Source organism: Oncorhynchus tshawytscha, linkage group LG09 (assembly GCF_018296145.1).
Source record: "Oncorhynchus tshawytscha isolate Ot180627B linkage group LG09, Otsh_v2.0, whole genome shotgun sequence".
Taxonomy (NCBI): domain Eukaryota; kingdom Metazoa; phylum Chordata; class Actinopteri; order Salmoniformes; family Salmonidae; genus Oncorhynchus; species Oncorhynchus tshawytscha.
Genome location: NC_056437.1, coordinates 73,856,417 through 73,881,133, shown reverse-complemented (window position 1 = coordinate 73,881,133; position 24,717 = coordinate 73,856,417). Strand labels below are relative to the sequence as shown.

General features: G+C 44.6%; 1 protein-coding gene across 2 annotated transcripts; it reads left to right on the top strand.

The window, feature by feature from the left end:
- Window positions 1-1,864: 1,864 nt before the first annotated feature.
- Window positions 1,865-24,717, top strand: LOC112258667 (myosin light chain kinase, smooth muscle-like). 2 transcript variants are annotated; one of them, XM_042327403.1, is made up of 18 exons: window positions 1,865-1,882; window positions 5,253-5,431; window positions 8,169-8,324; window positions 8,841-8,993; window positions 9,225-9,398; window positions 11,150-11,194; window positions 12,737-12,861; window positions 12,993-13,146; window positions 13,235-13,552; window positions 13,965-14,067; window positions 21,578-21,781; window positions 21,948-22,165; window positions 22,467-22,590; window positions 22,805-22,957; window positions 23,062-23,191; window positions 23,314-23,401; window positions 23,770-23,910; window positions 24,229-24,717. In XM_042327403.1, the coding sequence occupies exons 2-18, from the start codon at window positions 5,272-5,274 to the stop codon at window positions 24,432-24,434; spliced, it is 2,652 nt and encodes an 883-aa protein (XP_042183337.1). In that variant the 5' UTR covers window positions 1,865-1,882; window positions 5,253-5,271; the 3' UTR covers window positions 24,435-24,717. The 2 variants fall into 2 exon arrangements, with proteins under 2 accessions (XP_042183337.1, XP_042183336.1); XM_042327402.1 differs by lacking the exon at window positions 1,865-1,882 and having other exon boundaries at window positions 5,111-5,431.

Here is a 24,717-nt window from a genome sequence, read left to right as displayed (position 1 = left end):
CACAGTACTGTCTTTTATCGATGGCGGTTATGATATCGTTTAGGACCTTGAGCGTGGCTGAGGTGCACCCATGACCAGCTCGGGAACCAGATTGCATAGTGGAGATGGTACGGTGGGATTCGAAATGGTCGGTGATCTGTTTATTAACTTGGCTTTCAAATATTTTAGAAAGGCAGGGCAGGATGGATATAGTTCTATAACAGTTTGGGTCTAGAGTGTCTCCCCCTTTGAAGAGGGGGTGACCGTGGCAGCTTTCCAATCTTTGGGGATCTCAGACGATATGAAAGAGAGGTTCAATAGGCTAGTAATGGGGGTTGCAACAATTTCGCTTTTAATTTTAAAAAGAGAGGGTCCAGATTGTCTAGCCCAGCTGATTTGTAGGGATCCAGATTTTGCAGTTCTCTCAGAACACCAGCTGTCTGGATTTGGGTGAAGGAGAAACAGGGGGAGCAAGTTGCTTCAGGGGGTGCTGAGATGTTGTCCCTAAGGTAGGAAATTGAAATGATCGATTATCGTAGATTTATCGGTGGTGACAGTGTTTCCTATCCTCAGTGCAGTGGGCAGCTGGGAGGAGATCCTCTTATTCTCCATGGACTTTACAGTGTCCCAAAACTTTTTGTAATTAGTGCTACAGTTAGCAATTTTCTGTTTGAAAAAGCTAGTTTTAGCTTTCCTAACTGATTGAGTATATTGGTTCCTGACTTCCCTGAAAAGTTGCATATCGCGCAGGGTATTCGATGCTAATGCAGAACGCCACAGGATGTTTTTGTGCTGTTCAAGGGCAGTCAAGCCTGGGGTGAACCAAGGGCTATATTTATTATTAGTTCTACATTTTTTGAATGGGGCATGCTTATTTAAGATGGAGAGGAAAGCACTTTTGAAGAGCCACCAGGCATCCTCTACTGATGGGATGAGGTCAATATCCTTCCAGGATATCCGGGCCAGGTCGATTAGAAAGGCCTGCTCGCTGAAGTGTTTTAGGGAGCGTTTGACAGTGATGAGGGGTGGTCGTTTGACGGCGGACCCAGTATGCATGCAGGCAATGAGGCAATGATCGCTGAGATCCTGGTTGAAGACAGCAGAGGTGTATTTAGAGGGCAGGTTGGTCAGGATGATATCTAAGAGGGTGCCCATGGTTACCGATTTAGGGCTATACCTGGTAGGTTCCTTGATGATTTGTGTGAGATTGAGGGCATCTAGCTTAAATTGTAGGATGTTTGTAACAGGATCTTAAGTTGTCAATGATATTCACACCAGGCTGTTAGCTTCTGAAACCACTTCCTTATTCTCACCAGATGTTATTTCCACAGAGGAAACTTCTATTGATGTGTTGTTTAGTAATCAGAGGAGAAATCCAAGCAACAGCAGCATTGTGTCAGGCTTCCAGCTATTCATCGGTCCTCTCCCAGCATTCATTATTACATTCTGTAGGAAGGAAGGTTTCAGATCTTTAGGATTATTATGTTTCTCTCATTTTCAGTTCTCAGTTCTCTCTCTGTACCTATTTAGTTAGCTCATTTTCTTTTAGTGGGTGTTCCATGACTTAGTAAATGGCGACGACGTATACCAGGTACACATTTCCAAAAATGTGAAAATGACATGTAGGCTTTTACCAGATTCTTAACCTCAGCTGCATATCTGGCATCTCTCTTTAGAGAGACGCCTTTCAAAGTGACTGAAAGCAGCTCCAGCTGCATGTTTATCTCCAGACACATCTAGAGGATGTTTAGACTGAGGAGTCACACTCAGCCACCCCAGGAGAGATATAAAGGCCATTTGGACGTATCACTGGAACTGAACATTTAGATAGAGTGAACGTTAAGACCCCACATGCCAGGTGGGTGAGAGAGAGTAGGCCTCACTAAGGACAGACACAACAAAGGTAAACCATTTAAGTCATTCAGTCAATTGGTGTCATTGGTGCTGTAAAGTTTATATTGTCTGTATGGATGTGGCTCCTCCCATGAATCACCCAGGAGCCTCTCTGTCCTGCCTGTCGTTAGAGGCTCCCGCTGATGAATGAAGCATTATCACCGTCTTTCCTCGTAACGAGCTGCTTCCAGCATGACTTGCCAAATGTTTCTCCAACTCTGTACTGTATGCTGTCCGTCTGTCAACACCGCTCTGATTCAAACTCCTGTGTAGGCTTTTGTTAGGGCGTACAAATCGTGTTTTTGTTTGGATTCTGTCCTGCATAATAGGGCCTATATGAATGGTCCTGTGTTAGCAAAATTGAGCACTTCTCGCTCTAGCGTCTATTTCGGATGCCAAATTAGATGTGTGGATGTGTGCACAGTCTACTCTGTGTGTGTGTGTGTGTGTGTGTGTGTGTGTGTATGTGTGTGTGTGTGTGTGTGTGTGTGTGTGTGTGTGTGTGTGTGTGTGTGTGTGTGTGTGTGTGTGTGTGTGTGTGTGTGTATGTGTGTGTGTGTGGCCTCGTACTGAGTGTGTTGTAGCTGTGTTGTTGTTGGACGAGGTAATAGGTTTAGGCATGAGGTTATCTTATGGATTTATCAAAGAGCCCCTATAACCTGGTTGAATAACACTCTGGAATCTGCCTGCAATCTGGACTCAGGGGTAGACCTAACATAGTAAATGAAAATCCGGGACACTCAAATTAATATGATATGTTACATTTGGTGTGGTAAGTATTCATTTGTGGATGTCCATCATCCATTTCATATTATATGTTACAAATTACAATTCATATTATATGTTACGATTTACAATTCAAATGACATGTTCCCGAATTGCAATTCATATTTGTATGATATGCTCAGAATTGGCAATACGTATATGTTACGAATTCCAATTTGTTGTGGCTAACGTTATCTAGGTGGGTAGGAGGCTTACACTAATGTTAGCTAGGCTATGGTTTAGGGTTAGGTTAAAAGTTAGGGTTAGGGGAAGGGTTAACTAACATTCTAAGTAGTTGCAAAGTAGCTATAAACTAGTAAGTAGTTGCAAAGTTGCTAATTAGCTAAAATGCTAATGTCCGTGATGAGATTCAAACACGCAACCTTTGAGTTACTAGACGTTAGCGTTATATGCCAAACCATCCACCCTCCTTTTGTTTTTGCCTTAAGTAACCTTCTGTCGTATGTAGCCACACCAAACGTAACAAATCATACTAATTTTAGTGTCCCAGATTTTGGTTTACTATGTTACATCTAGTCTATTAGACCAGCCTGGGAATCTTTAGTGTCCTTCTAGTAAAGCGTCTCAGCTTCATCCTCAAGTTGGCTTGTGAAATAAAATGACAGACTGCCTTATCTATGAGGACTGAGGACACAGGTTTGGATAATGCCATTCACATTCATCTTGTAAGTCTTAAGTCTAAATCCTAGTGGATCCCACTAGAGGGAATTCTAGGGAATCCACCTGCCTGTACACATGGTCGGTTTTTATTACAGCGCTGTAATTCTAATAGAAATGTGATGGTTAACAGAGTAGTTTAGCATACACCTCCTAGTAGTGCACCTTGACACATGCAGACCATCCATAGTCTCTGCTGTATTTCAGTTACTGAACCAATGAGTTGTTGCAATATGACATGCATTGCAAGTGGTGTAATTCCAATTTGTCTTAAGTTGTCAAAGTGTAATCTAGCAAGAATGTACTTATGTCACGAACCGGCTCGAAGTTCATAACAAAAAGGGAGACAACGTGGAGATAAGGAATGACAAAACTTATTTATTAACTAAAGTAAACTAAATACAATTACCAATGGTGTGTGTAGTCAGTAATCAGTAGTGTAAGTGAGTGTTTGCGTGCATAAATGTGATCATGAGGGGTGTTGACAGGTGCTAAAGCAAGCAAGCAAAACGTCCACAAAAATGCCACAACCAAAATCTGTACGTGTCTGCACAGAGAGAGTCTCCTCAATGAATGGGGAAGAGGTGTATTTATACTGGGACACACCTGGGCCCAGGTGTGTCCCATGTCACTGACGAACCTCCAGGCTCCGCCCACCGGCATCCTAATAAGGAAAACAAGAGCAAAGAGAAAGAATACGGCAGACAGAGTGGGAGGGTCATCACAATCACAACATGGTAGCTAAACAACACCTCCTCACAATGTTTATCTCTCTCTCTAATGTATTTGCTTTGATAATTCTTATCCCAGATTCTACAGGAACCCAAACAGCCCAACTCATCACTGACCTTGAACATGGCAGTCGTTCTGTGTGGTTAATGATGTGGAATATGGGAGGGCTGGAGCAGGGATGGAAAGTGAGGGGAGCAGAGTGATATTGAGTGAATGATCTACTACAGTAGTACTTGAAATCAGGGCAGTGAAACACAAATGCTCTGTGTGTGAGAGGGATGCAGAGGCATTTAAGCTAGGTATTAATAAGTAACTATCAGTAAAGGTATCAACAGTTCAGTGAACAGTTTCAATAACTATGATAGACAAACATCTAGTGTATTTGTTGGTGCCAGTGCAGCACACTGCTTCACAAGACTGGAACACAAGACTTACTGTCGTCAGATTGACTGTAGTTTACTGGCTTACTGTGCTGTGTGAGAGAACTGACTAGACCTAGATCTACATAGGTCATTCTACTATTACCAGGGATGCTCATAGTAACAGTGTCTGTACAGTAAAGCTTCCTCTCTACTGAGCCTGAGGGAAGGGAACGCACCCACAGAGCTGCTGGTTGCTGCAGTAGCAGCCACTCGTTCTACGGTCTGTGTTACCATGGACACGGCTCACTGTGGAAAGATTTCTAGTGGCTGTCTCTCTCTGGGATTTATGTTAACTGTTATGGGGGTGTGGCTGTTGTGTTCAATGCTCTCACCTACCGGTGTGAAACTATACATACAGTATGTAACAGAGATGTCACACACATCCAAAGTTCAGTCTCTACACTGATAAGTGAGCACTCAAACAGTAAGACAGGTGAATGTGAACAAATCAAACACTTGACAAAGCAACCTTTGGCTGTGTTTGTATATGGATAATCTCTCTCTTTCTGCATATATGTGTGTGTGTGTGTGTTTCTATTAGCTGTGGGGTTAGTGAGCATAGGGGGTGGGTGGGTGTGAGAAGGGGACAGAGATACACAGACACACTGATAGGGACAAAGTGAAAGGGAGAAAGAGAGTCTCCTCCCTCATGCCCCTCTCTCTAACTATGACTGATCTATGAGTTGGCTGTGAGTGTGAGAGAGCAACAGTGACCGAGAGAGGGAGAGGATGTTTGATAAGCGGCTTGGGAAATGACTGTTTAAGTTTGTGCATTGAATGCAGAGACATTGTGAAGCCGGACATGAGCAGTGACAGCAGCTCCAAGAAGCGCTATGTATCAACCCTCAGGATGTACATCGGACCCACCAACACTTCCCCTGGGCAGGGAAAAAACATCCTGGCAGCCAGTATCACTTCTGCTACTGCCACTAGGACTGGGATAGACACAGCCTCTAGTACAGGTAAGAGTGTGTGTGTGTGTGTGTGTGTGTGTGTGTGTGTGTGTGTGTGTGTGTGTGTGTGTGTGTGTGTGTGTGTGTGTGTGTGTGTGTGAGTGTTCAGTGTGTAATGGTATAGTGCGTGGTGGTGATGGGGGGGGGTATAGGAGATTAACTATTGGCATTGCTTTCTAGTTGTTCAGGTCAACATTGTAATAGACAAATTAGAACAGACATTTATCCCAGAGACTGCATAGCTGAATGAACCCGAACCACACACCATGACAAAGCATTTCGCTTTCATTTTCAGACAGTATATTTGCTTGTTTTACATGACAATGATATTTATTGGTTTTGTTTCTGCTTACCAGTATGATATTGTAGATGTTAACATCTTGTATTGGTGTTTGGACTCTGTACTTCTTGAGAACTGGCTTTTGTTTTGTTGTTGCTTATAGTTACAGTGCAAAACGTCCACTGCCATCCACCTAACAAAATATTTGAACATTTATGGCGTGTACTTCCTTGTACGTGCACCACCAAAGCATGTACAGTGTTCCATGTATTTTCAGATTTTCCCTAATTTGCCTTTTATCTTTATTTAACTAGGCAAATCAGTTAAGAACAAATTCTTAGTTTCAATAACTGCCTTGTTCAGGGGTAGAACAACAGATTTGTACCTTGGGGATTTGAACTTGCAACCTTTCAGTTACTAGTCCAACACTCTAACCACTAGGCTACCCTGCCACCCCAACCATTACCTGAGAAGTGAAGGGTGCAGGAATCTACATTCCCAGTTGTTGATTGTGAGTGCATTTAAAAGGCCATGTGGTTCTTGTTTTGAACAACCCGAGGAAGGGGTTTGGAGAAAAAACATTAGTCCTGCCGCCCTCAGCCTCCTTTGTACATGCTTTGTGAGTGTGTTTCTCTCAGAGTGCAGTATCCTAAACACCTGTAGTGTAGGATGACATTACTGTGACAGTTCCATCCGCACTGGAAAGTAAAAGAGGCGCGTAAGCAGCGTGTGAATTATATCGTGACATTAGGGGGATAACATTTTTTTACATTCATGGATGATATGACAATCACAGCTAAGTCAGTTCTAGAAGGCAGATGGATTTTGGAGGATCTGGAAGAGCTCACCAAATGTTCCAGAATGGAGTTCAAGCCTGAAAAAGGTAAGTGTCCAGGAACTGTACCGATTCAAGAATGGAGAGGAGACCATCCCCATCGTCAGGATGGTTATGGTCCTGGGGAAGTGCTAAAGTTCTCTGGTCTAGAGGCACCAAGGTAGTCCACCTCAAGCATGGGGAAGTGTGAAGAGCCTGGGGAAGTGTGAAGAGCCTGGGGAAGTGTGAAGAGCCTGGGGAAGTGTGAAAAGCCGGGGGAAGTGTGAAGAGCCTGTGGAAGTGTGAAGAGCCTGGGAAAGTGTGAAGAGCCTGGGGAAGTGTGAAGAGCCTGGGGAAGTGTGAAGAGCCCGGGGAAGTGTGAAGAGCCTGGGGAAGTGGTACAGTCCCGAGCTCAATGACAAAGAGAGTGTGAAGGAGATGCTCTTGCAAGCTGACACGTGGATGACAACTCTGAAGAAGAGCGGCCTGCCAGGCAAGTTTAAGGCTTGTGGCTACCAACACAAGGTACTTCCCAGACTCCTCTGGCCACTGCTTGCCTATGGGGTACCTCTTTCAACAGTGGAGGCACTAAAGAGGAAAATGAACAACTTCCTCAGGAGATGGCTGGCGGTCCCATGAAGCTACTCCTTCATCTGTCAATAAATATGTATTGTTGCATAACAAACAGATTTACAATTTAGATACTGTGAGATGTTTTAGTGCCAAGATGTTGGCTGTGTGCTACTGCTGTCTTAATACTAATTTGGTGGTCTGGTGGAGAAACACAGAGGAAGGGTCTCAGTGTTTCTGTTGCATGTGTTTTGGTTCAGGCTTATTTTCCCAATATACATGTGTGGGATTGGGCTATTTGTGTCTGTCTGTGTTGTAGACAATATAGTAGGAGTCATGGTATGCTGGAGTCTTTCCTGTAACAGGGAGAGCTGATAAATACTCTGCTAGATGAGAGATGTGGTTAGCACATTAGAGCAGAGGAAGAACAGAAATACAAAAGCAGCGATAAGGAAACATTGTCAGCAATGCAAGATGACAGGCCAGGCTGAACACCCCGTTGTTAGTACCGGCAGGCTGACCAAAAGTGTTTTAGCACTTGTTTTCCCCCAGGGTGAGAAAACAGAGTGGCCAAATTCCACCCAAATTAGTAGGTCTACTGGTATCAAAGTGCTATAGTACATGTACAAATGACCTCGACTAACCTGTACCGCCGCACATTGACTCAGTACCGGTACCCCCTGTAAATAGCCTCATTATTGTCCTTTTAGTGTGTTAATTTGTATTAATTTTTACTTTAGTTTATTTGGTAAATATTTTCTTAACTCTTCTTGAACTACACAGTTGGTTAAGGGCTTGTAAAGTAAGCATTTCACGGTAAGGTCTACACTTGTTGTATGTGACAACGTGTGATTTGAGTGTTGATTGATTCATTTCAGAGCACATACACAAAGATGTTACATGTACGTGTGGTTGTTTCGCGTGCCAAACAGAGCGATAGGAGCCTGCTTATCAGGCTGTCATAGAACAGATGGCCCGCTGTATGAATTTCAAATGTGCTTATGTTACTCTCTGTCCCTGACCCCTGTCCCATTCACCCCCTGTTACCCTGTCTCTCACCCCACCTGCACCATCTCATCCAGGGGACAGCTGCCACACACCAACCCCCCTCAGAAGTCTGGATCCACCCCTGTTCACAGAGCCTTTGGAGGACTGCTCGGCAGATGAAGGAAGTGACATCACACTCCGAGGGGTTATCACAGGAAATCAGCCAATCAGTGTGTCCTGGCTGCACAATGGTGAGCTGAGGACAGGCCTTATTCTCCATGTCCTGCACAATTTGGCTCTGTGCCCTTAGAATTCAACTTTATGAATTTGACTTGGAATTGGAATAGAAAATCTCTTCATTAAAATCAATGTCCACTGTGACATTTTATATCCATTGCCAAATGTACTTGAATGCCCAAACAACAAGGTAAATAAAAAGCACATTTGCGTCACTCTGCTGCCCATGTTGCGAATTAGTACTACCTTGTGATGTTTTGTAGTTCTTTATATATCACCACTTTAGAAGTATAAGAAACTACTTCCAAGTGATACTGCTCACGCTCCTCCGTTAACACATGAATTAAATGTTAAGACAGTGGGTGTTCTCCCTCACACATACTCTGTTTCCTTTTCTATGCCGGTCTCTCTCGTTCACATTCACACTCTCTGAGACGAACAGACACACACCCTGAAGCTGAGGACTAGTGTCAGTGGCCTGAGCTCTGAGAGAGTTTCATGTTGCCGTATATGGGTGTTCCCGTGGGTAGGTGAGGCAGTGTTTTTTGGGAAGCCCCTCTTTGATGGCAGTGAGGCTAGGCTGGTGGTGAGGGAATGCCTACCTGAGGACGCGGGCGCCTACACCTGTGTGGCAGAGAACCGAGCGGGAAAGACCTCCAGCAGCGCAGCTGTGTGTGTGAGAGGTAAGACAACACACACACACAATGCTGAAGTGTGCTCAGATCACTGGCGTACCACACGCAGATCAGTGAAACTGCAGTATGCCACTGGCTTTTTGCATGAACACCAACAACACAAAGGGTTAACTGCACTGCAGTAAGAGTTTAGATTCTGATGTTGTGTTTTTTCCCCCCTTTTCCCCCTTCTGTTACGGGACACGAAACTGAAATTGTCCCCTGATGGAAACAACGCAGACTTTAAGCCTATCTGTGGAGCCCTGAACACAACTTCACACACTTCCCCTCCCCTCAACATTATGGAGAACAGAGGCTCAAAGTTACTACTGTCATCCAACAATGACAGTGTGTTCACACAATCCAGCCCCACAATAAGCTCTAACACCCCGAGCCCAGGAGGACCCCGAAAAGGTGAAACATGAACTCATTATAGACTATCTCTTATTCCCTGAGTGTACAAAACATTAGGAACACCTTCCTAAAATTGAGTTGCACCCCCTTTTGCTCAGGTCATGGACTCTACAAGGTTTTGAAAGTGTTCCACAGGGATGCTGGCCCATGTTGACTCCAATGCTTCCCACAGTTGTCAAGTTAACTGGATGTCCTTTGGGTGGTGGACCATACTTGATACACACAGGAATACACAGGAAACACAGGAAACTGTTGAGCGTGAAAAACCCAGCAGTGTTGCAGTTCTTGACACATTCAAACCGGTGCGCCTGGCACCTACTACCGTACCCCGTTCAAAGGCACTCAAATGTTTTGTCTTGCCCATTCACCCTTTGAATGGCACAATCCATGTCTCAATTGTCTCAAGGCTTAAAAATCCTCTTTAACCTGTCTCCTCCCCTTCATCTCCACTGATTGAAGTGGATTTAACAGGAGACATCAATAAGGGATCATAGCTTTCACCTGGATTCACCTGGTCAGTCTATGTTATGAAATGAGAAGGTGTTCTTCATGTTTTGGACACTCAGTGTATATCTATTTCATGTTGTATACAACTCTTTAAAGCAGGCAAAGTTATTTCTGCAAAAATGCTACATTTACTTTTGGCTCATTTCTAAAGACATTAATATGCTTTCTGTCCAACACACTATGGTTTATTATGGATACCTGGTTATTTTCTCTTCATTCAGATGAACCAAATCAGTCATATTTGGCATGAATCACTTCAACCAATCAATGCTTAGTTCAACAACAGTGTCTGCATGGAAGTCTCATCTAGCCTTTGTACTGTTTCCCTTGTTCTGTATTACAACGCTGCTTTGATCTGCTCTCTCACTGCTCTCTGTCCAGCACCACGTTGGGGAAGACACAGTCCACTGTAGCATAGTTAAACCTAGAGACAGTGGGTGTGTTCAAACACCCATGCTAGCGTACTACAAACTAAAACTGCATACTCATTTCAGCGTTTCAACGAGTAGAATTAACTCGTCTTTTTCAACTCATGTCTTTGACAACAGCTGATAATCAGATACATTGATCTGCTGTACCAAAATGAAGGATGGACAAGAGTCAACGCAATCGCGCATTAGATGACGAAATTTCACATACTATAAAACATTATTTTTTTCGCATACTATTTAGTATGCTGTTATTCAGGCAATTTTATGAACAAAAACTGTAATGGTTAATTTACTACGTGAGGCATATATGATCGAATATATCGGAGTTGTTCCTGTTGTCATAGAGATAAAGGCCTCATCATGGATATAACCCATTTTAGCATGGACTTTGCCATTGAGGGCTTCCACCATTTTAAATTAGTCAACTGGGTGGAGATTCCTATGAGTTGGGAGCAGTCAGCCAATGATGAAGGAAATGGACTACTTTAAAATGGAGAAGCCCATGCTGTCACAGACACTATAATGGCACAGATACAAATATGAGCCCTCTATTTATCTCTATGGCCTGGTGTTCACACGTGTATCTGCCCCCTCATTGGCTAGAATGGTCCGACCTGATCTTGCTTCCTCCTGCCTGCCTTCCATATTTGAGGACATGTATTTCTTTCGTTAGAGCTTTCACTCGAATATCTTGTCAATATAATAGACAATCTTTGGTTATGGTCCAGAGAGAGCTTAGCCACGCCCTCCCACACCCCTATCACTAACTACCTGCACCTGTGATCTCATCTCACATCACCTCGGTTCCACCAGTCTCCACAGAAGTCACGCCAAAGAAGAGAGCCAGCTCGGGGACAGGTAAGATACACACTAGTCTCTCCCTTCATCTGTGAACAAGCCAAAAGCTGCACCTGTCTCTCTTTCAATGCATTTATTCTGTATAATATTTCCAGTTGTTGTCCTTGCTTTCATCTTTTGTGTTTTTATCAACCCACAGCATTTGAATCATATTGTCTTCCAGCCTCAGATACTAGAGCTACACATTTAGTTTGACCCTTAGTACTCCTCTGTATTGCCAGTGTGTATTGTGCTGCTGTAGTGAGGGACTTTGCTATGGGTAAGGCTAGAGTGTTATTGTCTATGAACTGGGTAAGGCTAGAGTGTTATTGTGTATGAACTGGGTAAGGCTAGAGTGTTATTGTGTATGAACTGGGTAAGGCTAGAGTGTTATTGTGTATGAACTGGGTAAGGCTAGAGTGTTATTGTGTATGAACTGGGTAAGGCTAGAGTGTTATTGTGTATGAACTGGGTAAGGCTAGAGTGTTATTGTGTATGAACTGGGTAAGTGTGTTACCAGGTAGAACCATAAAAGGATGTATAGTTCATGTGGGCCACCAGTTGCCCATCCCTGACTTAATTGCATCCTTTTGTGTAGATAACTTGTAACTTTGTCAATAGATGGTGTAGGTTTACATCATTCAGTGGATTGCCCAGAAGCTGATTTGTCATAACTTAATGTATGCTGGCTGTCCAGTCTTATCAGTTGCCTCTAATCTGTGTGTAAGAAAGAGGAAAGTTGTTTAGAAGTAGGCCGGTAAATAAATGTATTTAATATTTTAAAATAGACGGGTATCAGTTGAATGCATTCCATGGGAGGTTTTGTGACGTCGGTCCTTCTTGTCTCAAAGAAAAAGTGCTTTATACACTCACACCAATTAGAACAGAAGTGCAGCTTTATCACAGTGGTTTTAGTCAAATGTACCATACTGCCATACTGCCATACTGATTTGACTACTGACCAGAAAGAGGCTATATCCACAAAGCCCTCTGGGGCTTTGCACTTAAATGGATTTCTCCAATGTAATGTAATGTAATGTCAGGGTTATAAGGAAGTCATCTGTACGTGGTTATAAATGATATCTAACCATTTCTATCTTCAGCATACTTGATAACAGTATAGGCAATTCATTTTCAATGTAAATTATGTTTGGTCTGAATGCTTTACCATGTTATGTACTGGTGTGTGTGTAGGCGTTTGTAGTTGTTGGATACTGTTGGTTTCATAAGGACTGCTACTACTTGTGTATATGTCATCTGTGTTTGGTCATAAAATCCTGCCTGCAGACCCGCATACATAAACACATACACACAAACACAACAGTCGTACAAGCACATACACACAAACACAACAGTCGTACAAGCACATACACACAAACACAACAGTCGTACAAGCAAACAAACCCACCGTACACACACAATGACACATACATGTTCAAAAACAAACGCAGTTTTCACACATAGTTAATAATGTTTTGTAAACAAATAATTATTGTAGCCCCTTGAGGCCTCTAGTGGACTCTAGTCAAAACTCAGAAGTTTGTTTTACCCTGTCTTTCACAGTCTCGTTGCAGTTTAAGGATCCCCCATCCTACATTGAGGCACGGCTAGGAGAGACAGCCCGTCTGACGTGTGTGTTCTGTGGAAGTCCCCCTGTGGTTTCCTGCTGGATACGAAATAAAGAACCGGTACCAATATTATTTTAAAACATTTTTATAATCTTTTCTAACGAGTAAACAAATATCACTAGCCTTCTTTTCATAGCGTTCTGAGCGTGTGTGTGTATAGTTTGTCTATCTTTGTCTAACTCAATCTGTAGGTTGTAGATGGGTCTGAGTTGTGGGTAGAGAGCAGTGATCAGAGCACTACGTTGGTGATAGCAGAGCCAGGACCTGAGCATTCAGGACGCTACACCGTTGTAGTACGAGACCGGAAGAGCTCGGCGCATCACACCCTCACTCTTTCTGTCATAGGTAAATAACCCTTGCAAAACATTTCTGTGCTTTGTGTGTTTTTGTGCCGAACCTGTTTGTAACCTGTACAGTGTCTTCCTGGTCCTAGAGCGGCCCCAGTCCCCAGCTTCCAGCCCTGTGGTGTCTCTCCTCTCTGTCTCTCCTCTCTGTTTGGTCCTGTCCTGGTCTGGGCCCTGCTACGACGGAGGCAGTGCTGTCCTGGGCTACGTGGTGGAGGTGAAGAAGAAAGGCCCCACTGAGTCTGGGGACTGGAGTGAGCTCACAGCCCATTGCAAGAGTACTTCTTACAAGGTGCGCTCCGGGCTTGAGCCTCAGGGGGAGTACTGCTTCCGGGTGAGGGCCTACAACGTGGTGGGGGTGAGCGAGCCCAGTGAGGAGTCTCAGCTTATCAAGATGGAGCAGATAGGTGAGCCATGTTGATGTCTAGTTGATTGGTTCCAGCAGGAGTCATATACTGTGAACTTCATGTGTGGCTGTATACCGTGTGGCTCAGTTTGGTAGAGCATGGTGCTTGCAATGCCAGGGTTGTGGTTTTGATTCCCACTGGGGACCAGTACAAGGAAAAGTATCCACTCACTACTGTAAGTCGCTCTGGTTAAAAGCGTTTGCTAAATAATTCAAATGTAAAATCTTAATCTATCTGCAGCTGATGGCACCTTCATGCCATCAGCTGCAGAGAGGAACACATTTCAACAAGATTTTTCAACTCAATCTGTTTCCAGTAGATTTGTATCAATAGCGTGCATTAGGTGCATTGATTGATGCGGCCTATCTGATGACTGACAGCTCACATGTCCGTCTCTGTGTGTGATCTGTAGCTGAGCCACAAGAGGAGGAGTCTCCTCGGACATATGAGGACGTCACCATCGACTCCATCCACAAGGTCACCGATCACTACAATATACTGGAGAAACTGGGAGTGTAAGTATCTCCCATGAAACAATACACAAAACACACACAGGTAGGTTCATTGACATGAACAAAGATGTCTGTTCATCTACAGATAAGGGACACTCACTAACTGGTTTCATGCCAGCTCTTGTTCACAAGGTTTTTCAAGCAAAAAAAAATGGCTCACTCCCCTCTGAAATGTCAAAGACATGGCTGATCTAGCCTTGACAAAAACACTTGTAGATTCAGTGTTTAGTCAACAGAGAGGGGAATATTGAGTCACAGCGCATAGAGGAGAGAAGTGTTCAGACAGACAGCGCATAGAGGAGAGAAGTGTTCAGACAGACAGCGCATAGAGGAGAGAAGTGTTCAGACAGTGTTCAGACAGACAGCGCATAGAGGCCCCCGCTGATCCTCAACACTGGGGCCCCTCAAGGGTGCGTTCTGAGCCCTCTCCTGTACTCCCTGTTCACCCACGACTGCGTGGCCATGCACGCCTCCAACTCAATCATCAAGTTTGCGGACGACACAACAGTGGTAGGCTTGATTACCAACAACGACGAGACGGCCTACAGGGAGGACGTGAGGGCCCTCAGAGTGTGGTGTCAGGAAAATAACCTCACACTCAACGTCAACAAAACTAAGGAGATGATTGTGGACTTCAGGAAACAGCAGAGGGAACACCCCCCCATCCACATCGATGGAACAGTAGTGGAGAGGGTAGCAAGTTTTAAGTTCCTCGGCATACACATCACAGACAAACTGAATTGGTCCACTCACACAGACAGCATCGTGAGGAAGGCGCAGCAGCGCCTCTTCAACCTCAGGAGGCTGAAGAAATTCGGCTTGTCACCAAAAGCACTCACAAACTTCTACAGATGCACAATCGAGAGCATCCTGTCGGGCTGTATCACCGCCTGGTATGGCAACTGCACCGCCCTCAACCGTAAGGCTCTCCAGAGGGTAGTGAGGTCTGCACAACGCATCACCGGGGCAAACTACCTGCCCTCCAGGACACCTACACCACCCGATGTTACAGGAAGGCCATAAAGATCATCAAGGACATCAACCACCCGAGCCACTGCCTGTTCACCCTGCTATCATCCAGAAGGCGAGGTCAGTACAGGTGCATCAAAGCTGGGACCGAGAGACTGAAAAACAGCTTCTATCTCAAGGCCATCAGACTGTTAAACAGCCACCACTAACATTGAGTGGCTACTGCCAACACACTGTCAATGACACTGACTCTACTCCAGCCACTTTAATAATGGGAATTGATGGGAAATGATGTAAATATATCACTAGCCACTTTAAACAATGCTACCTTATATAATGTTACTTACCCTACATTATTCATCTCATATGCATACGTAGATACTGTACTCTATATCATCGACTGCATCCTTATGTAATACATGTATCACTAGCCACTTTAACTATGCCACTTGGTTTACATACTCATCTCATATGTATATACTGTACTCGATATCATCTACTGTATCTTGCCTATGCTGCTCTGTACCATCACTCATTCATATATCCTTATGTACATATTCTTTATCCCCTTACACTGTGTATAAGACAGTAGTTTTTTTGGAATTGTTAGTTAGATTACTTGTTCGTTATTACTGCATTGTCGGAACTAGAAGCACAAGCATTTCGCTACACTCGCATTAACATCTGCTAACCATGTGTATGTGACAAATAAAATTTGATTTGATTTGTTCAGACAGACAGCGCATAGAGGAGAGAAGTGTTCAGACAGACAGCGCATAGAGGAGAGAAGTGTTCAGACAGACAGCGCATAGAGGAGAGAAGTGTTCAGACAGCGCATAGAGGAGAGAAGTGTTCAGACAGAGCGTAGCAACCCTGATCCTCTCCATTTAGTCAGAATAAGGGACGTGCTTTAATTTTCTCACCCACTCACTCTACCATATCTTTTACATGTGTATGTATCTCTACTAACACCTCTCCCTCCTCTGAACTTGTACAGTATGAAGGCAGAGAGTTGGTCTCAGTGATTTTAGTGGTTAGGACCATAGAATATTATCTCTAAATTCTAGTACTGTAGTTAGGACACTGAGATTTCCCTGACCATGACCTGACCAGGAAATCTCTGGTGAAAACCCCAGAGTTTTTCCTGGTCAGGTCACATGGTCAGGTCACATGGTCAGGGGTAACTCAGAGACAGCAACCCTTTCTTTACATTCCTGGTCAGATCTAGGTCAAATCTCTATCTCAGCTCTCCAGATGGAGAAAGCTGTTCTGGAACCATGATTATACAGACAGTTTGGCACCGATTTATCGTTGCATTATGGTCCATGGGGTTCACAGGTCTGTGTGTCTATGTATGTCTAGAGCAGGGGTGGGCAAAATACAGATCTGGCCTGCGGGAGGTTTGAGTATTTATACATTTTTGGGGGAAATTATTATTGTAGATACAAATTTAAAAAACACTCCAGGCTACTCTTGAACATCTAAAACTAGATCAAGTTGTAGAAATTATAATGGATCCATATATTTTGAAGTAACTGTCCTTTTTTTTGGCCATGCAAATGTATTTTGACGAACAAATCGGTTCCACACAAAATCTGTGTGGCCCTCTGTTGAATATTTAAATCCAGATGTGGCCCTCTTGAATATTTAAATCCAGATGTGGCCCTCGAGACAATGTTTCCCCACACACACATTCATGTGATCATAGACTGAATCTGATTTGTATGGACAAAAGTGTCTCATCAATCCATTGCGTGGATGGCAATATTAGTGCAAACTTGACTAGCTCTGTGTATGTGTAAAGCAGTTAAACTACTCTGTTGGCCATACTTATTCTTCCGCTGCCACCTGTAGGGACAAAACCGTAAAAGCTACCAAGGTATTTGGGAGGTGTTTGCTCTCCAGGGGTATTTTGACCGTACAATGTGGGAGGTATTTGGTCTCCAGGGGTGTTTTGACTGAACTATGTGGGAGGTATTTGAGGACAGCAGCTCTGATCTGGATGAACTCACAGAGGTTATTTCAGACTATGTAAACGTCTGTGTTGAGTCAGTTGTGACCTGTAAAATCTTCCCTAACAACAAGCCTTGGGTATCAAAACATCTAAAATAACTACTTGATAGAAGGCAGTTTATGATGAGGGTGATAGACAGGCTTTAAGAGATGTACAACATGAGATCAAAAGACAGATACTGGTGGACCAGGAGGCAAACAAGCAAAGGGTGGAGAGGAGCCTCTCCTCAGGAAACTCAAGGCTGGTCTGGCAAGGGATTAAACAGGCTGATGTTTTGAAGTTGTTCACACACAAAAGCCCAGGCCCAGACAAAATAAGTGAACATGTGTTAAAGTACTGTGCTGAACAATTGGCTGGTGTTTTCCAATCTTCGCTTGACCAGCAACATGTACCAGTATTGTGGAAACTCTAATTATACCCATTCCTAAAGCATCTAATCCCTCTGTGCTGAATGACTACCGCCCTGTCACCAGACTAAATAACTTTTTTGCCCGCTTTGAGGACAATACAGTGCCACTGACATGGCCTGCAACGAAAACATGCGGTCTCTCCTTCACTGCTGAGGTGAATAAGACATTTAAACGTGTTAACCCTCGCAAGGCTGCAGGCCCAGACAGCATCCCCAGCCGCGCCCTCAGAGCATGCGCAGACCAGCTGGCCGGTGTGTTTACGGACATATTCAATCAATCCCTATACCAGTCTGCTCTTCCCACATGCTTCAAGAGGACCACCATTGTTCCTGTTCCCAAGAAAGCTAAGGTAACTGAGCTAAATGACTACCGCCCCGTAGCACTCACTTCCGTCATCATGAAGTGCTTTGAGAGACTAGTCAAGGACCATATCACCTCCACCCTACCTGACACCCTAGACCTAATCCAATTTGCTTACCGCCCAAATAGGTCCACAGACGATGCAATCTCAACCACACTGCACACTGCCCTAACCCATCTGGACAAGAGGAATACCTATGTGAGAATGCTGTTCATCGATTACAGCTCGGCATTCAACACCATAGTACCCTCCAAGCTCATCATCAAGCTCGAGACCCTGGGTCTCGACCCCGCCCTGTGCAACTGGGTACTGGACTTCCTGACGGGCTGCCCCCAGGTGGTGAGGGTAGGCAACAACATCTCCTCCCCGCTGATCCTCAACACTGGGGCCCCACAAGGGTGCGTTCTGAGCCCTCTCCTGTACTCCCTGTTCACCCACGACTGCGTGGCCACGCACGCCTCCAACTCAATCATCAAGTTTGCGGACGACACAACAGTGGTAGGCTTGATTACCAACAACGACGAGAAGGCCTACAGGGAGGAGGTGAGGGCCCTCGGAGTGTGGTGTCAGGAAAATAACCTCACACTCAACGTCAACAAAACTAAGGAGATGATTGTGGACTTCAGGAAACAGCAGAGGGAACACCCCCCTATCTACATCGATGGAACAGTAGTGGAGAGGGTAGCAAGTTTTAAGTTCCTCGGCATACACATCACAGACAAACTGAATTGGTCCACTCACACAGACAGCATCGTCTCTTCAACCTCAGGAGGCTGAAGAAATTCGGCTTGTCACCAAAAGCACTCACAAACTTCTACAGATGCACAATCGAGAGCATCCTGGCGGGCTGTATCACCGCCTGGTACGGCAACTGCTCCGCCCTCAACCGTAAGGCTCTCCAGAGGGTAGTGAGGTCTGCACAACGCATCACCGGGGCAAACTACCTGCCCTCCAGGACACCTACACCACCCGATGTTACAGGAAGGCCATAAAGATCATCAAGGACATCAACCACCCGAGCCACTGCCTGTTCACCCTGCTATCATCCAGAAGGCGAGGTCAGTACAGGTGCATCAAAGCTGGGACCGAGAGACTGAAAAACAGCTTCTATCTCAAGGCCATCAGACCTTGAGACCCTGACACTGACTCAACTCCAGCCACTTTAATAATGGGAATTGATGGGAAATGATGTAAATATATCACTAGCCACTTTAAACAATGCTACCTTATATAATGTTACTTACCCCTCATTATTCATCTCATATGCATACGTATATACTGTACTCTATATCATCTACTGCATCCTTATGTAATACATGTATCACTAGCCACTTTAACTATGCCACTTTGTTTACATACTCATCTCATATGTATATACTGTACTCAATACCATCTACTGTATCTTGCCTGTGCTGCTCTGTACCATCACTCATTCATATATCCTTATCTACATATTCTTTATCCCCTTACACTTGTGTGTATAAGGTAGTAGTTTTGGAATTGTTAGCTAGATTACTTGTTGGTTATTACTGCATTGTCGGAACTAGAAGTACAAGCATTTCGCTACACTCGCATTAACATCTGCTAACCATGTGTATGTGACAAATAACATGTGATTTGATTTGAGAGTATTTTAACTATTTGTATAGTTTGTTGGTTTGGCAAAATGCCACTGTCAGCCAGAGAAACATGCTGAGAAGGATGATCACCACAGCAACCAAGGTACTTGGAGTCACACAGACAGGCCAGGATGAGATCTTTAAGATCAGGGCCCTCCGCAAGGCTCACAAAATAATTTTAGACCCAAGCCACCCCCTGTACCCGGACTTTGAACTACTCCCCTCTGGGCGCAGGTATAGGGAACCCCTTGGCAGGAAAAACAGAACTAGACAATCATTTGTAACAGGTGTGATATCCCTCCTAAATAGCTTGGGCTAATGTTCCTATCATCCCATTAAGGCCAGCAGGCTAGTCTCTTTTTATTGGCACAGTTGAAGTCAGAAGTTCACATACACCTTAGCCAAATACATTTAAACTCAGTTTTTCACAATTCCTGACATTTAATCCAAGTAAAAATTCCCTGTCTTAGGTCAGTTAGGATCACCACTTTATTTTAAGAATGTGAAATGTCAGAATAATAGTAGAGAGAATTATTTATTTCAGCTTTTATAATTCTTTCATCATTCTTTCACATTCCCAGTGGGTCAGAAGTTTGCATACACTCAATTAGTATTTGGTAGCATTGCCTTTAAATTGTTTAACTTGGATCAAATGTTTCAGGTAGCCTTCCACAAGCTTCCCACAATAAGTTGGGTGAATTTTTGGCCCATTCCTCCTGACAGAGCTGGTGTAACTGCGTCAGGTTTGTAGGCCTCCTTGCTCGCACACACTTTTTCAGTTCTGCCCACAAAATGTCTATAGGATTGAGGTCAAGGCGTGATGGCCACTCCAATACATTGACTTTGTTGTCCTTAAGCCATTTTTCCACAACTTTGGAAGTATGCTTGGTGTCATTGTCCATTTGGAAGGCCCATTTGCGACCAAGTTTTAACTTCCTGACTGATGTCTTGAGCTTTTGTTTCAATATATCCACATAATTTTCCTCCCTCATGAAGCCATCTATTTTGTGAAGTGCACCAGTCCCTCCTGCAGCAAAGCACCACCACAACATGATGCTGCCACCCTCGTGCTTCACGGTAGGGATGGTGTTCTTCGGTTTGCAAGCCTCCCCCTTTTTCCTCCAAACATAATTATGGTCATTATGGCCAAACAGTTCTATTTTTGTTTCATCAGACCAGAGGGCATTTCTCCAAAAAGTACGATCTTTGTCCCCATATGCAGTTGCAAACCGCAGTCTGGCTTTTTTTATGGCGGTTTTGAAACAGTGGCTTCTTCCTTGCTGAGTGGCCTTTCAGGTTATGTCGATATAGGACTCGTTTTACTGTGGATATAGATACTTTTGTACCTGTTTCCTCCAGCATCTTCACAGGGTCCTTTGCTGCTGTTCCGGGATTGATTTGCACTTTTTGCACCAAAGTACGTTCATCTCTAGGAGGCAGAACACATCTCCTTCCTGAGCGGTATGATGGCTGCGTGGTCCCATGGTGTTTATACTTGCGTACTATTGTTTGTACAGATGAACGTGGTACCTTCAGGCGTTTGGAAATTGCTCCCAAGGATGAACCAGACTTGTGAAGGTCTACAATTTTTTTCTGAGGTCTTGGCTGATTTCTTTTGATTTTCCCATGATGTCAAGCAAAGAGGCACAGAGTTTGAAGGTAGGCCTTGAAATGCATCCGCAGGTACACCTCCATTTGACTCAAATGATGTCAATTAGCCAATCAGATGCTTCTAAAGACATGACATACATTTCTGGAATTTTCCAAGCTGTTTAAAGGCACAGTCAACTTAGTGTATGTAAACTTCTGACCCACTGGAATTGTGATACAGTGAAATAATCTGTCTGTAAACAATTGTTGGAAAAATGACTTGTCGTGCACAAAGTAGATGTCCTAACCGACTTGCCAAAACTATAGTTTGTTAATTAACCAGACATTTGTGGAGTGGTTGAAAAATGAGATTGAATGACTCCAGCCTAAGTTTGTGAGCTTCTGACTTCAACGGTATGTATGTTATCAAAATTGTTTTTGTTATTTAAGCGCCACTTTAAACATGTACATGACACTGCAACAAAATTCCCCCACGGGGACAATAAAGTCAGTAAAGTTAATGACATCTATCTCCTGTGACACTCCACAGGGGGAAGTTTGGCCAGGTGTTCAAACTCACTCACAAGCAGACGGGCCGTGTGTGTGCCGGAAAGTTCTACAAGGGCCGGCGGATCAAGGAAAGGGAGGCGGCCCGTAAAGAGATGGAGCTGATGAACTTCCTGCACCACCCCAAACTGGTCCAGTGTCTGGGGGCCTATGATCTCAAGCCAGAGATGGTCATGGTCATGGAGTTGTAAGTATAGAATCTAAACAATCATTGACCACAATACATGGCAGTGGAAGCCATGGAGCCCTGTAGAAGTAAATGCATGAGGTCTGCTGTCACTAATGTGAATTGAGTTGAATTGAATCCAATTGAAAATACAACCATTATTGACCCTGTGATTGTTTGTGTGCAGCATTGCCGGAGGTGAGCTGTTTGAGCGTATAGTGGACGACAGCTTTGTGCACACAGAGCCGGCCAGTGTGCACTACATGCAGCAGATCGTGGAGGGGATCGGCTACATGCACCAGCAGAACATCATCCACCTGGACCTGAAGCCTGAAAACATAGTGTGTGTTGACCACACTGGCACGCGCATTAAGATCATTGACTTTGGCCTGGCCAGCAAGCTGGGTGAGTGTGGGGCTGGCTGAGGGACAGAGCCAAGGGTATTGAATGGTGCTGCAGGTTTTGGAAGAATTGTTGGTTTGCATTGCGACACCTGGAAAATGAATGATGTCTGCCTCTGTGTTCACTGTGATATATGGTTGTGCTTTAAATGGTACCCTATTACCTATATAGGGAATAACATTTGATCAGGGCCCATAGGGGCTGTGTTTTAAAAAGGTCCTGGTCAAAATTAGTGCACTATTTAGGGAATAGGGTGTCATTTGGGACGCATCCTCATTACCCTGAGGTGTTGACTGTCCTCCAGACCCCTCCACTCCCCTGAAGGTGATGCACGGGACACCAGAGTTTGTGGCTCCAGAGGTGATTGGCTATGAGCCTGTTAGCTTAGCCACAGACATGTGGAGCATTGGAGTCATCTGCTACATATTGTGAGTACTAATGCAATATTCTGTTTAATTCATTCTCAATTAGAGACATTCCTCTCTCTCTGCCTACAACAGGGCTTGACAAAATCGAGCTTTTCTACCACCTAGTGGCCATACATTGCTATTGCTCATATATATATTGTGTGTGTGTGTGTGTGTGTGTGTGTGTGTGTGTGTGTGTGTGTGTGTGTGTGTGTGTGTGTGTGTGTGTGTTCAGACTGAGTGGTGAGTCTCCCTTCCAGGGTAACAGTGAGGCAGAGACCCTGGCCTTGGTGACTGGTGCTCAGTGGGAGTTTGATGAGGAGAGCTTCGAAGAGATCACTGACCAAGCCAAAGATTTCATCAGCTCCCTGCTCAACAAGGAACCAAGGTCTGGGACAACACCATATTCCATATACCTGTACATGTATATATGTGACTGTCTATGGATGAGCCTTGTTCATCCTCTAACCCTCTCTGTCTGTCCCTACCCAGGTGCAGGATATCCTGTGAGGAGGCTCTGGTCCACTCCTGGATAGCTGAGCCCATCTCAGCAGACCCCAGCACCACCAAGTGTCTCTCCAAGGACAAGATGAAGAGGTACCTCGCCAAGCAAAAGTGGAAGGTAGGTAGTGGGTTCCCCACCAAGGTGACACGTTGTATTTTACTACATTTCAGTTCTTTAATTATTTCATCATCTCCCAGTTGGAGTGAACTGACTGAAGCCTCTCTGTGTATCTCCTGTAGAAAACAGGGAAAGCCCTGCTGGCGCTGAAGAGGATGGCTCTGCTGTCTAAAGCCGATGGGCCTGGCTCTCCCACCACCCCTGCAGAAGGTGAGACCTCCCTCCAGACTTCCAAAACCTGCCATACTCAATACAAACCATGTTAGTTTCTCATAACCCTACCATTCATCATGTGATATACAGGGGTGCAACTTTTCATTCTGAAATTGCATTTTTGTCCCCCACCCCACCCCCACCACAGTTTTATAATTGGAATGTGATACAAAATCAGGTAGCGGTGTGCTTTAGGACCACGCGGACCCACTTCTAAAACCAAAGTTGCGCCCCTAGTGATATGACCCTGTTAGACCTGTCAACCAGATGAGCGCTACGCATACCATTGGTTGACTTGTCCTCAGTCTGGCTGACCAGGCTATGACTCTGATGTGATCCTTGACCCTGTGCCTGACCCCTGACAGACAGCCCCCTGAGTCCTGAGGCAGAGCAGGCCCTGCAGTCTCTAGAGGTCAAACTCCAAGGGGGGCCCCAGTTCTCCCTGACCCTAACGGACCAGACTGCCTCCCAGGGCTCCACCGCCCGCCTCTCCTGTAACCTCACAGGTACCTACCTATACACTGCATTACACTACAAACAGCTTCCATCTCAATCGCTTTATTAGACATGATTGGTTGACCGAATTACACCTTTTCACTGAGTTTCAGCTGGTGCTTGAAAATATTTTAAATGCTTTGTTTTAAAGTTGGGCATTGATTAAGAGCTATCGTGCCTAACTAAGTCCCTTTCTCAAGGCCACACAGCTGCATCCTGCTGTGTGATACATGTTAAGCTTTTCAAGTGTGTAACTGTTACATTCTATTTTCCTGAGCTCTTGTCATTGGATGTTTCCTCTCTCTCACCCCTCTGACCTTTCCTTTCAGGGTATCCTGACCCGGAGGTGGTGTGGTTGAGGGGGGAGGAGCCTCTGGAGGAGTCATCCCGGGTGCAGATAGAGTATGAAGAGGATGGGCTCTGCACCCTGGTCCTGGCCAAGGTTGGGCCAGAGGACTCGGATGTTTACACCTGTAGGGCCACCAACGACCAGGGGAAGGCATTGTGTTCAGCCAAACTCATAGTAAAGGAATAGGTTTGTTCAGAACTGTGAATACGTATTGAAACACAAACAAGCAGATGTGCAGATATTCAGACGCCCATGTTTGTGAAATGTCTTTCAAACGTTCCAGAAAATGTTGCATAGCGCTTGAACCACTAAACTCTGTACATTACTGCGCTTGTGAAACAACTCTTTGATTTCCGATGGAAAACCTCAAGTCCTACTAGTTATTTTGGTTTTGGGTTTGAAAAGAATAATCCTGTGAATTAAGACTACTGTGAATAGTCTCTTAATAAATGAGTCTTTTTGCACCAGG

Bases quoted from the DNA above. Each gene is read 5' to 3' on its own strand.
- LOC112258667 (XM_042327403.1), top strand. From the start codon at position 5,272: ATGAGCAGTGACAGCAGCTCCAAGAAGCGCTATGTATCAACCCTCAGG. The intron at 9,399-11,149 runs GTGAAACATGAA...CGGTTCCACCAG, and splicing joins CCCAGGAGGACCCCGAAAAG to TCTCCACAGAAGTCACGCCA. The intron at 23,402-23,769 runs GTGAGACCTCCC...GACCCCTGACAG, and splicing joins TCCCACCACCCCTGCAGAAG to ACAGCCCCCTGAGTCCTGAG.